The sequence below is a fragment of the Passer montanus genome, unplaced genomic scaffold (assembly GCF_014805655.1).
Source record: "Passer montanus isolate IOZ18808 unplaced genomic scaffold, ASM1480565v1 scaffold22, whole genome shotgun sequence".
NCBI lineage: Eukaryota > Metazoa > Chordata > Aves > Passeriformes > Passeridae > Passer > Passer montanus.
The window spans coordinates 1,875,580-1,888,789 of NW_024366815.1; the positions used below are offsets into that span (position 1 = coordinate 1,875,580).

Consider the following 13,210-nt stretch of genomic DNA (forward strand, 5'->3'; position numbering starts at 1 on the left):
TCCTTAGTATGATAAAATGAAGATAATAATATTATAAGATATTATCAGTTTTTCTTTACAATTCTTCTGTTTCACTAGGGAAGGATCATGGAAGTCACTGTGCCAGACATTTTGTCAGCACTTCATTTTTTTCCGGTTTGCAAATTATATTAGTTCTTAAGATGCCATCCAAGATTTTCAGATTTAAAAACATGAAAACTTCCAAATCCTCCATACTGAATTAATTTCTCTTTGAGATTCAAACATCAGATATTACTGGCAAACCTACAGAATGAAAATATTTACTTGTGGTAGCATGTTTTAATAACTATTTCTGACAGTAAACCATGATTCACATTAAGATTTTAATTGGATTTCATATGATTTCATCACTTTATTCATATATTCTTTACACAGATGAAGTACATGAGTACATTTTAATGTTAAAGTGGTGTAGTTCCAGAGAGTTTAGTGAAAACTAATCACGTCTGTCATCTTGACTATATAAAACCTAATCTCAGCACAGGAAATTAATTATCCAAGGAAAGCTATCAGTCAAATATTGTCTATTAATAGACCAAATGTGCATGTATCCCATGTTCTGTATTCTTTGAGAACTTTTAGTGTTTATAAATCCTATCTTTATTTTAATAGTAGAATTTTCTTTCCTTAAAATAACCAGTTTTACATGAAACTTTTAAATTTATTGTGGGAGCAAGATCTTACTTACAAAAGGAAATTCTCAAGCTAGGGTATATATAAATGCCTATTTGGGCACTCAGAGTCAACTGAGTCAATGTCAGCTGCACATGGCAGTTGACACACGGTGGCCTGTGACTGATTCTGTTGAGTGAAACCTCACTGCAGAACCCCCAGGAAATACCTAAGGATACATAGGATATTGAAAGACTGTTTATGTACACATTTGACTATATTTGCTGTTTTGGTTTTGTAGTTAGAAAATCTGGCGTCTGAATTCACAGTGAACTCAAAACTCACTGACTGGCGCAGATTCTTGCTGGCAGCAGCACAGCCTTGGCCAGTGCCCTCGGTGACACAACTCCTCCAAACACTGCATGTCTTCAGGTCTGTTGATGTCACTGGATCAGGCTTCATTACACAGGAACACTATTTACAGGTTATAATCCTTTTTTTTGATTTTTTCAATCAAATTTTATTTTGTTTAACTCCCTGAATGGTATATTATTTGGTTTATTCACCTTGAGAAGCTCAGTCTGACTTTTAAATGCTTTAGGTCTGAGGGAGCTTTGTAGTGAAAAGTGTTTTTAGGAAATTGATGGCCTAATATGTATCTTGTCCATAGTTCCACAAATCATTTAGGTCTGAGGGACCTTTGTAGTGAAAAGTGTTTTTTAGGAAATTGATGACCTAATATGTATCTTGTCCATAGTTCCACAAATCAGGCTAATTAAACATACTTTAAACTTGATTTTCCTACTTTTCCCATAAATTAATCTCAAGTGAAAATCCTTTCTGTTTTAAAGAAACCGTTCTGTGTGCACTTTGATGACTATTAACTTACTTGACACTGAATAAGATAATTTGCTTCAAGTAAAAATAAGAATTTTAGTTTCATCTCATCAGCTGTGTTTTAATTAAATGTTTCTATTGAATTTTTTCCAATAATTAATTTTCTCAAGATCATTCCTCAAGCCTTGAATACATGGAAAATTATAAAATTCTTTGATCATTTTTCTGAAGACAGCTTCTGTTTGAATTGTGACATAGTTCAGCAAGGTTTCTCAGAAAGAGTATTATGACTACATTTTTGTTCTTTCAAAATTCTGCTCATTTTCACTTACTTTTACTTTGCATTTTAATCATATTTAGAATTATACTTGCTAATTCACTCTCTTGGGCTATACTATCTGTAAGTATCATATATATACACATATAGGTGTCTGTAGGTACTCCAGTCTTGCCAGTTTCTGTATTTGTTTGGCAATATTAAATATAATTTTCCAACTGTTTTGAATACATTTAATAGAAACTTTATTGTAATTTGTTTTCCACTCACCTAGCATTGGTTTTTAAAGAAGAATAAATAAACACTGTGTTAGTCCAGAGGCCTGTAATTTTCAGAACTTCTTTGATTAATTTAAAACTTCCAGGAGCACCTGCCCATCCCTGCCCACCACAAACTTTCTAAGAAACAAACTCTGCAAAGCCAGAAAACCCACAAAAAATGTGAGGTCTATGTGCATTTTTTTTTCTATTGTTGCAAGTTTTGCTGAAGATTTTGCAAATAAGCTAGCAGTCACAAGACATGCAGACCGAGAACGTACATTTTTATCACAGGATCCTATTTCAAATATAATATTCACTGACCAATTAATTTAATCACTTCAGTATTACAAGGTAGTAAATACGCAATAAAACAACTGGTTTGAATACCCTTCCACTGGGAATTTGAGCTGCTTCACCTGTCCTCTCTCTCTGCACATACGCTGGTAAACTACACAGTGCTGGGGCCCATCTCCAGGTAATGGTGGTGGGTTGTCCCTGCTGTGATGTTGTTTGTACAACCTGATGTGGCTTCACACAAGCGAATTTTTCTGTAGGAATTTTGTTCATGCTTATCCAGATCTAGCTGATCCGTCCTGTGTCTAGAGTCTAGTACTACAGCATTGGTTCTGAGCACTTTTAATTTACAGTTGTAGCTCTGGCTCTGTAGGACTCTTGGTCATCTTGTTGGGAGCAGGCAACCATGGGGAGAGCCGTGGCTCCATCCTACATCATAGTGAATTGTATGGAAAGTTTCTTCTAAAAGTACAGTCTGAAGAAAAGCTGTAGGGGTTAGCAAAGGATGTCCTAGTAGGAAGAAACCAGAATATGCATAGAAACTCCATATATATTCTGCTTCTTCAGCAGCACAGATTTACAACTACATAGTTAATTTTCGCTTTTTTCAAAAGCATGCGTTCACTTCTATCCTATTTGATTTTCAGTAACTTTTCAAGTATCTGTTACAACATACAAACAGCTACTTCATTATTCTCATCATTGTATATTAATAACAAATTCAATTTGATTGAGTCCAGAAATTAGGCTCTTAGTAACCTCTGTGTTGAACAGCTAGAGTATAAATACCACCTTATTTCAATGTATGAAAATAAGCAAACTTATTTATTTATTTATTTATTAAATCAGGCTGGCTTATGGTTTAATGGAAATGAAGATCTGAGCATAACAGAAAGTTGCGAAGAACCTGTGTCTTCAGAAAGGCTAAAACACCTCATAAAGGTAACTGAAACCATTGGTATTTTGAAGAAATCACTATTCAAACATGATAGGTCTCATTTCAGAGGTTTTTGGGTCTCTTTTTTTCAATAAATGGTGCATTTTTTTGGATTTTTTTTCAGGTCAAGTGGTGCTTCAGAATAATGTAGAGAGGAATCCAAGAGTCATCCTTGAGCATTCTAAATCCTAGTCTGCTCAGAAAGATTTAATTACTCCTGCTCTTGGGTGAATGGCATTAATTTTGCTACACAGCAACTAGCTTTGTAAAGAATGGGAGGCAAATGATCACTGCATCTGAGCTCATAGAATTTTCCATGAAAGAGGGGACTAATAATAATCTCAATAAAAAAAATGCTTTAAACATATTTGTCATGATACAAGGTTTTATTAATTTCTATATTTTCTGTGAAACTCAATTTCTCTTTCCTTGAATTACTTAGCACATATTTATGATTTATCACAGCCTTGGTTTGTACAGTCTCAACATTCTCTTAAGCATAGTAGCTCTTATTAGCTGTAATTACTGTATTTCATGCTTTTCTCTCTACAGTCCTTGATTTGTATTTCATTTAAGTCCACGTATAGAAATTAATTTGCTTATTTTTGCCCTTTTATAGTTTTTCTTCCATTTATTTGCGGATACCGAAAAAGACCCTGCTCTGCTGGACTATACTGAGATGCTGCTTTATTTTGCCTCCCACTCTGATCCAGTTGAAGGTGTATACAGAGCACTTAGCATTGCTACTGGAGCAAATATTCACAGAAAAAAGAAAGCCTCCCTTCCACGTGTGGTAAAATATTACAGAAAAATACTAGAGAATAGTAGTAGTACTTTCAAATTATAAATTATCTGGATTTTTCTACATTTGCTTATCCTGGGCAGCTCCAATCCTTACAAGTAGTCTCACTGAATTCATGGGAACATTGCATTGGTCATAATACTCAGAAGGATTCTTTCAAAAGTCTGGAAATTTGCTTGCCATTAATGAAAGTTTAAGATGTTTACTGGTGATTGCTCCTTACGTATATGAATGGAAGTAATTTTTTTGCTTAATTGACCAGCTGTCAGTCCCCTGGAATTCGACTGCAGTGTGGCTTACAGTGATGTTATCTCGAGATGTAAGACCTGGTATTATTGCTGGTCTTACTTTATTTTCCACTACGTTTCTTTGGGGTATTCAGACACATCTTTGTTGTGTTATTTCCAATTGCTTAGGTTTATCTGTAAACCAGAAGGTATAATAATAATTTGTCTCATACAAAATCATTTTAAAATTATTTTTTCAGCCATGATGAATGCATTGTTAAATCAAAGAAAACTAGTCATCTGAACATTACTAGTATTTCTGAAGTATGTTTTTATTATTAAAGTCTTAAAATTGGAATTAGTCCACTGCATGCATCAGTTACTTATCAATGAATACTTATATTTATTGAAGTATAAGTCATTTTTGAGATATAAATTATCTGTACACACTTTGGAAAGAGTTTGCTGTTCAAGATAATAAAATGATTCATTGCCCTGTTGCAACCACAGTGACTCCAGCATTTGCCCAGAACTTAAAGTATAATTGAGATTTCTAGAAATAGCATAGCAAAGGCATTATTTTACTACGCAGGGTAATCATCTACATATGCAAAATAGCATTTTATAATTTCACATGACAGAAGTTACTATACTTCCCTGTGTTTTGTTTGGCATAACAGAGTTTTTGTACACTGGAGAGACTGAATGAGACAATTAGACAATGAGGCTTTACACATTTCATAGGAAGAAGGAGAGCACAAAGTGCTCCCAATTAGATATTGTGGTATTAATTTCCCATATTTTGGTGAAAAGTTCTAATTTTCGTCTCACTGGATATAAAACTACACCTTGTAACTGGTTCTCCTCTTTGCCATTTTCTGCTTGGTTTCACCTGTTTGGTTGGAAGTTTGGTGGTATATAAGTAAGAGACTGGCATTATCAACTATGTGTCAACACCTTCTTAAGGCTGTGAGTCACGAGTGAAGGGGAGCATTTGCCTTCAGCCCAGAATTAACTGGATCTCTGAGGAGAAATAGATGTCCCTTCTAACCTGAGTATTTCCTCATGCCTGCTTTCTCCCTCAAGGCATTGGCTCTGTGAATCTGTGCTGTGTCTGATCTGTGTTCCACAGTGTATTAAACAGACAGATTAAGTGCCTAATTCACCTTGGAGAGCCCCTCAGAAACCTAGGAATATCCAAGAATTAGATGTTAAACAAATCTTGCTTATATGGATTCTCTTTGACTTTATAGTTGTCTAGGCTGGTGCACAGAATCACTGGACAGATGTTCAAACATCATTTTAATATTTTATTTTTAAATCTTTTCATTTTAAAAATATTTTTATGCCTTTTGTTCCGTGCCTTTTGTTCCATTCCACTTAATGATAATGTTGAGTATGGACAGAAGGCAACAAAAGAAATCCCATACCACTGCAGTAAATGAGAGGGAGTAGAGACAGAATTAGTAGAGACAGAATTTCATTACGTTTATTCCACAAACACAAGGCAGGGAAAAGGAAATGGTGCATTGATATTGTGTCAGGTTTGAGCCAAGTGAAGGGGAGCATCAAATACACAGAGTCCTGAAGATAACCAAAGTGGTTTCAGCATCAAATTAAGAATCTAAACCTTTGTTTCCCTGTGGATGTTTACATGTCATTGAAATATCCCAATTCTCAGTCCAGGTACTGGAAATATTAGTAGTAAATATTATCAGTGGAACATTCATCAGTGAAATATAAAGAGCTATCTAGCTCATCTCTAAGAAGTTTTACACCTTAGGCAGCTGGCTCTTACATAGGCACTTACAGAATTTCACCTAATTTGCTGCTTCTCTTTTTCTTGTTCTGTGCTGGGACTTGTAACATCTTCTCATTGGTATCTGCCTGCACAAATGTATCTGGAGCCTTCATGTTGTTAAGAGAAGCTCAGACTAACATATTCTTGAAACTTCTTTTGCTAACTTCATTTTATGTCTAAATAATGTTATTATTGGTTGTGTAGGTCTCACAGCTTAGTGTAAGCAATGCAATGACAGGCCAAAAAACTTCAGTACTGATATTTCTGTAATCTTGATTACTGTGTGTTAAAAAGAATGGAAAAGACTCTACTCCTCCTGTGCTCAAAATGAAATGCACTAAGGCCCAAGGCACACAGCACAGGTGTGACAGAACCTCAGCAGTCTCCCCCTCCTAATGAGGAAAGAAATGGTTTGTTCAATTACATGCAATTTCCTGTTGCTAGTGGTTAGTCTACATTGTGATGTAATCTAGTCAAAGCACTGTTCACCTGTATGAGGTCCTTTCTCATCTTTGTGTTCACAAATCTCTGCAGCAGGTTTTTTTTTGTTTAGTTTTAGGGATTTTTTTCTCTTTGACCAGCTCTAAAATTATCAAATTGCTTGCTTAAAGTAAACTTAATTTTTCTGCATAAACTAGAAAATACCTGTTCCTGTGGAGAGCTGGTTAACTGTCGAGTTCTTGCAGTGACTGGATTTGGACTAGAAAATTCATGCTGGTTTTATTCATGTGAACATCCAGAATTACCAAGTTTACTCCTTAAATAAACACAAATTTATTGGTATTGTAGTTAGTAACTATTAAATATTTTAATGTTTTGTTGCTCTTTTCATGTGAACATCCAGAATTACCAGGTTTACTCCTTAAATAAACACAAATTAATGGTATTGTAGTTAGTAACTATTAAATATTTTAATGTTTTGTTGCTCTGAGAAATACTGGATTTTCTGTGCAATGTTGGCCACATTCCTGGAAAAAGCTATCTATTCAATTTCTGGTCATGCCAAGATTATGGCTATTTCTAAACTGTCAGGATTTTTTCCTCCATCCTATGGTGAAGTAGACAATTTTGTGTAAGTTGATGATTTTTGTTATGTAAGAACTGAAGTTTGGAATTGTAATCCATTGGTTATTAATTGGGGTTTTTTTAACTGAAACAGATCATCTACTGACAAACTGTTTATCCCCAAGTATGATACCTGTGCCTAAATTTTTAGGATTCTTCAGGTCCCAACATATTGTCAAATGAAAAGACTTTAAGAGAGGATGAAAAAGAAGTCTTGAATTACACAGGTGAAGAAATTATTTCAGTGGCATCTCTACTCAAAGTGTTTCATACTGGAGGAAGTAAAGATGAAGACTGCCATAGATTCAGCTGTCTGGAGAAGGCAGACAGCTATGATAAGGTAGGCAGATTGATTCAAGGATGGTTTTGTAGCTTGAATCATATATTTAAAAAAATGCTGTGATCTTTGCTTTTCCACAGTTTTTTTGTTTTGTTTTTTTACAAGAAATGACCGCATATTATTTTTACTTAAAGCATTTCATCAAGATGTACCAAGAATTAGGTGCTGAAGATCTGACACCCATTGCATTTGAACTCCTTTTGAAGCATCCTTTCATGGAAAATTTGATTAACACATGCCAAGAATACAAACTACCTGTAAGTATTCCTGTCTGGGACCAAAGACTTTGTAAGCATACATGCTTGAATTTGCATTGTCCAAGAAACATACATGTAATTAATGCAGATACTGCCAATTCACAATGTAAATCAGCTATACAGCCCTGCAGCTGTTGGGTAGATCAGGTTTTTTGTTTTCTGTGAAAATTCCATCCGTCAAAGACTGGACCACTTTCGGACCTGTTTATTGTGCAAGTCTTGCCTGCCACTGTCTAGAGCTTCCCTGCTCCCTGCACCTATGTTTAAACATACATTAACACAGTTGCACAAAAGGCAAGTTTGGGCCAAAGAATCTCCCTATTTAAGATATCAAACTATGGTAAAAGTACTTGATACACAGGGTGTAAGAAAACAGCATGAGAAGATGAGAGGATGCTTGCATGTGCATGTCCCAGCTCAAATGGGACAATAAACAGTAAATAAACGATAAACAGTCTTCACAAGTTTTAGATTATCAGCCCTGTAGCATCCCACAAAATGTAAATCTGAATAAGATACATGATAGCATAAAAGTAACTTGCTGTTTCTTAATTTTATTCCTCACTTGTAGGATGCAAATTGCCCAGCATTTATTGTATCACTCATAAACGTTGACAGTAAAAGATAAAACATAAGAATAAAATAATAAATTTACTCAGTAAAAGTGAGGGTTAAAAATCCATTTGCTACAGTAGAATGTGATAGAAAATGCAAGACAATGACAAGACAATAAAATTGAAGATTATAACTATCCATGTGTGTCCATCCTGCCTATGATGATGTCTCAGTCAATTTGGGAAGACAGATGCCATGCAATGTTAAGTCATTCCTCACTTCCATTCCCCATTCTTTCTTCCTGACTCTTTTTATTTAATTGAATACTGCATTTTCTAATTTGATTTTTTTCCCAACCTCTCTGAATTTCTTGTAGAACCAAAGCGTTTTTTAAATCAGCTCTCTAGAGCTGTTGTTTACATAAATGCTCACTGACTTTGTAGCATTTAATATAGTGCAGCCTTTTCATGAAGACCAAACACGATGAAACCTAAAGTAAAATTTAATTAGGGTGCAAACTGAGAAAAGCCTTACCTATATGCTGGGCAATTTAGAGAGACTCTTTGTTAAAATGTTTTCACACTGGCCAATGGCTGAAAATCAAATGCACCATATTTATTGTCTATTAAAATTTCTGATTTTCCTTTACCATTTTTAGGAGGTACTTTGTTACGTAGCTTAAAGAGTAGATTGTAAAACATGTTTAAATTATATTAGCTGCCATCAATTACCTGTGTTATTTCTGGCTGGTAGGATATATTCAGGGCAGTTCAGGTATAAAAATTGCCAGTCTATAAGAAAAGCTGCAGGATAGTGCATATGAATCTTGGCAGTAACTGAGGGTTTCAGTGCACATACTCTAGCCCAGAGGTGCTCCCATCTTGTTTATATATTGGTATCATTCCACTTAAATGAGACATTTTCCCACTTATTTGGCATGTTCTGTTGATTCCTGTATCTCCTGACTCAACAGTTAGGTGATGCAGAGCTTCAGTTATCATTTGTAATACTTAAAACTTCCTCTTGAAAAGGTTTATACTGACTGTATCTCAAATATAGTACACTATGTTTTCTGTACTTAAACCCAAACTATTTCATTGCTTGACTGTACTGTTAAATACAGAGTTTTGTTTTATGCATGACATCAATACTCAGGTTTAGCAAAAAACTTTTATATTCACCAGCAAACAGGCATAAAGACCTAGGACCCATTGTTTTAAGTATGTTGCAATTCTGGTATATTACATACAGACCAAAGAAGATTTTTCCTGTATCAATTCCCTATTTGGGGAACAGGTGAACTTTTTTCTTTCCAAGAAAATATTTTTAGCATCAATTATTTTTGCAAAAATTCTCCTCAGAGATTTCTATAAAAATGAAAGTCAACCACAGTGCTGTTATTTTGAGATCTTTTACAAGATAAATATAGCAAGTCAGGGTGTGGTTTCTCAAAGTTAAAATGTTTGTACTCATGCAGTCATAAACAGCAGAAAGTAAAATGTTTTGCTGAAAACTATAAAGGGAACATCTAGCTTACAATTTTTTCCAGTTCAAGTTAGGATACCTGATTCTTTTGGATCTTGATGACCTATTCAATTTAAACCATTATTATCTGTCATATCTCAAAAAATTATTTTTTTCCATGTGAGATTTATTGTCTTTTGCAGAGATTTTGTTTTCTCTGCTAGTGGGCTGGCACCATCCTACATAATGGTGACCTTTCTGTCAGCCTTAGGACAAATGTCTACAAATTAATATGTCCAGAAATTCTATTACTTTTTCATCTTGTCTTTTCTGACCTGATTACAAGGTTTTCTGGTCCTAACTAGAACTTTCAAGTGTTTGCCAATATCAACACATTTTTTTCACTTATCAGATAAAATTTATTCCATGAGAATAGGCAGATGACACTTACATGTGCATGTTTATGAAGGAACTTCATTAAATGCTCAATTAAATTTTCTTTGATTAACTTTAATAAATGAGAGAAGATTTTTATTACACCAGCTGATCAAAATGGAAAAGCAAGCAATCTGCTTTTTCCACTGCATGTGTTCATCTATTAGCTTTGGTCAATTAAGGAGTTTTCTATAGGCCTCATTATTTATTGCTGCAAATTTTACCATCTGTTCTGAGACAGTCACAGATATGGTAATTTAGAAACAACCACATATTTTAGTAATTCTGCATTTTGATTGTGATAAATTTAAAGAAAGAGTCTGGGATATATTCTACTTCTATAATTCTTAATGCCTAATGCAGTATTTGTTACTTTGAGTAAACTGCATTCTTATAATCAGTGAAGATACGGTAGTTTGATAATTAGCATTCAGTTTATTAAAATCAAAACTATTATGCATTGGATAAATTGCATTCTATTTCTTAGTCTGCTTTCAAATCCTGAATAGTCCTTTTAAAAAAGCACTTTTATTGAAAATAGGGATATCACATCATATTTCTGGTATTTATGTTTTGAATACATTTAGCACAGGCCCTTGCATTATGCTTGTTCCATCTATATTGTTTGTCATATGGTTAGTGCTGTTAATGTTGTTCATTCTGTTAACCACTTCAGTAACATAATTCAGTAACATTATGTTACTTCAGTAACATAATCCAGGTATTCTGTCAGATAGCAGTTCCACTGAAGCAGGATTTCTATTAATGTGTAGTTAACATGGCTTTTTAAAAAAATGTTTATTAGTATGTTGAAGAACCTGTCTGAACAAAACCTGTTTATACCTGCAGCAGCCATTTAACATTAACCAACAAACATTCAGAACTCCATGTATCATTTCACAACGTAAAAGAGCATCTTGTCATAGGGACTGTTCATACAGATTATATTAAATACATCTTATGAACTGGACCATGTGTCAAGGTTTTGACAGAAAAAAAGTACTGCTGAATCACTGTTTAGTCATAAACTGTAACTGTAATACTTATGAAACTGGAGTAGTTTTTTTCATGTGGTGTTTTAAATGTCCCAGTGTGCAAGAAAAGGAAAATCTAACTCAGTGTTTAAGTACCTAATTGAAAAAAGAGACCTATGTTATGCTTCTCTTGATGATGTATCCCATCCCTAAATAAATTTTAAAAATTTAATATACATAAAAGATGTTGTTTCTTATATTAAAGAAATATAAATAATATGTGTTCATCTTAAAAAAATGTTTCTTTCATTAAAGATGGATATAGTAAAACTGTTGGAGCACTCTATCTCCAGTTTTTGACAGCATTTAGTACTACATTTATTTTATTTTTTTACATTATATTTATATATTTTATGTATTTTACATTTATTATATCTAACCAGGATTGAAACTACTTTTGCTGACTCAACTTGCTGAAAAATTCCTTCTTATAGTGAAGTGTTTCCTAGAATCAAAGATAAATATTAGTGCAATCTTCTAAAACCAGTGAGTGGTAATATTTCTTTTAGCATAGTTCTGTATTCACTGAAATGCTTCTGGTATTTTGCAAATTTGTGAGGCATCATTACATACAGGCAGTTTCTACTTTTGAGAAAAGGTTGTATCTTCAAATTATGCACAAAATATATATTGCACTACATGTATATAAAAATACTACATATAAATTAAAAAAATCTGACTGTTAATTATTCTCCTAAAGGAAAAGATGTGTATTCTGACAGTATCAGGAGATGCTAGAAAGTTAAATACTTATCTTTATATTGAATGCTCAGCATGTTATTGTTTTAAAACAGAAATTCCTTGTTCATCCTACTTACACATCCTACAATGGATAGTATTGCTGAAATGGAAAATGGAGAAGATTCTGCTAATACAAAATTATTGAAAATTAACAAATCAGACAATATGGTATAAAGAACAAAGCATAAAATTAACCTGAGGTTATGTGTTATTCAAAGTATTAGTTACTTATACTTTTAGTATCTGTTCCCTGGAATTGTTGTTAAAGTTCGAGTCTGAAATATGACATGCTAAAAAAACCCCACTTGATTGAAGAATTTGTCTTTGTATGTTCTGAATAACATTTACTGGTTTAAACAGCACTCTTGATACCTCTCTTTACATATTAAGATGATGTTTAAGATCTCAGTTTAAGAGTTGCATTTTAACACAGTGTTGTTTGGTAGAACCACCAAAGGAAATTAAGTCCCATGGATACCATGAAAACATCATCTCAGTGATATTATAGCACCTCAGCTGAATGAGTTACAGTGCCCTGCTGGAAGACATTGTCTGTAACGTGGGGACTCTGTAATTTACCTCCACTGAAGTTAGTTTTTCACCATAATCTAGTCAGTGGAAAGCTCACCCCGAGGATAGACAGGTGTTATTACTGCAAGTTTTAAGGTGTTATTACTGCAGTTTTCAGGCTGCAACATGAAATTACTTTTAATATTTCCTTTTTCCTTTTCATAGGATATAAATGTCTTTCTCCAAAGATCCAAAGAAGCACAATCAACTGATGGGGAGCAAAACACATGTGAAGACATAAATGTATGAAAAATTACTGTTTATGAACATTAAGAAATCTTTTTTCTCCAAGCCTGTAAGAAATGTGTCTTACAGGTCCAGTCCTCTCTTCAATTAGAAAAGTTTTTTGTTTATTGTTGCAAGAGCAAAATCCCACTCCAACTACACATTTTCTGTTACTTTAAAATTAAAAAAAGAAAAACAACAAAACCACAAAATGGGAAAGTTATGGTTTGCTCATCTTAAATAGTCTGATGATATTTCTAAATAAAATTAAACCAGTTTCTAAACTTAAATGGAGGTGGTAGTGTCGTCATTAAGATTTGGTTAAAGAAAAGAATATGTCCAATTCTTCTAAATGTACTAAGATATCTATTCAGCTTTTGTTATATGTACAGTTTATTAATTAATTTTTAATTCATTAAATGCTGTAATCAATTAATCTTTTAAAGCATGTTGCAA

The 13,210-nt window shown here is 33.7% G+C and overlaps 1 protein-coding gene across 1 annotated transcript in view; it reads left to right on the top strand.

The window, feature by feature from the left end:
- The window catches only part of SPEF2 (sperm flagellar 2), a 69,173-nt gene extending 56,222 nt beyond the window's left edge, over positions 1-12,951 (top strand). Inside the window, exons 30-35 of the mRNA XM_039710015.1 lie at positions 935-1,117; positions 3,151-3,243; positions 3,858-4,031; positions 7,285-7,473; positions 7,608-7,730; positions 12,695-12,951. Coding sequence (XP_039565949.1) covers positions 935-1,117; positions 3,151-3,243; positions 3,858-4,031; positions 7,285-7,473; positions 7,608-7,730; positions 12,695-12,778 — 846 coding nt within the window. The 3' untranslated portion in view covers positions 12,779-12,951. The remainder of the gene's footprint in view (positions 1-934; positions 1,118-3,150; positions 3,244-3,857; positions 4,032-7,284; positions 7,474-7,607; positions 7,731-12,694) is intronic.
- Positions 12,952-13,210: the final 259 nt, after the last annotated feature.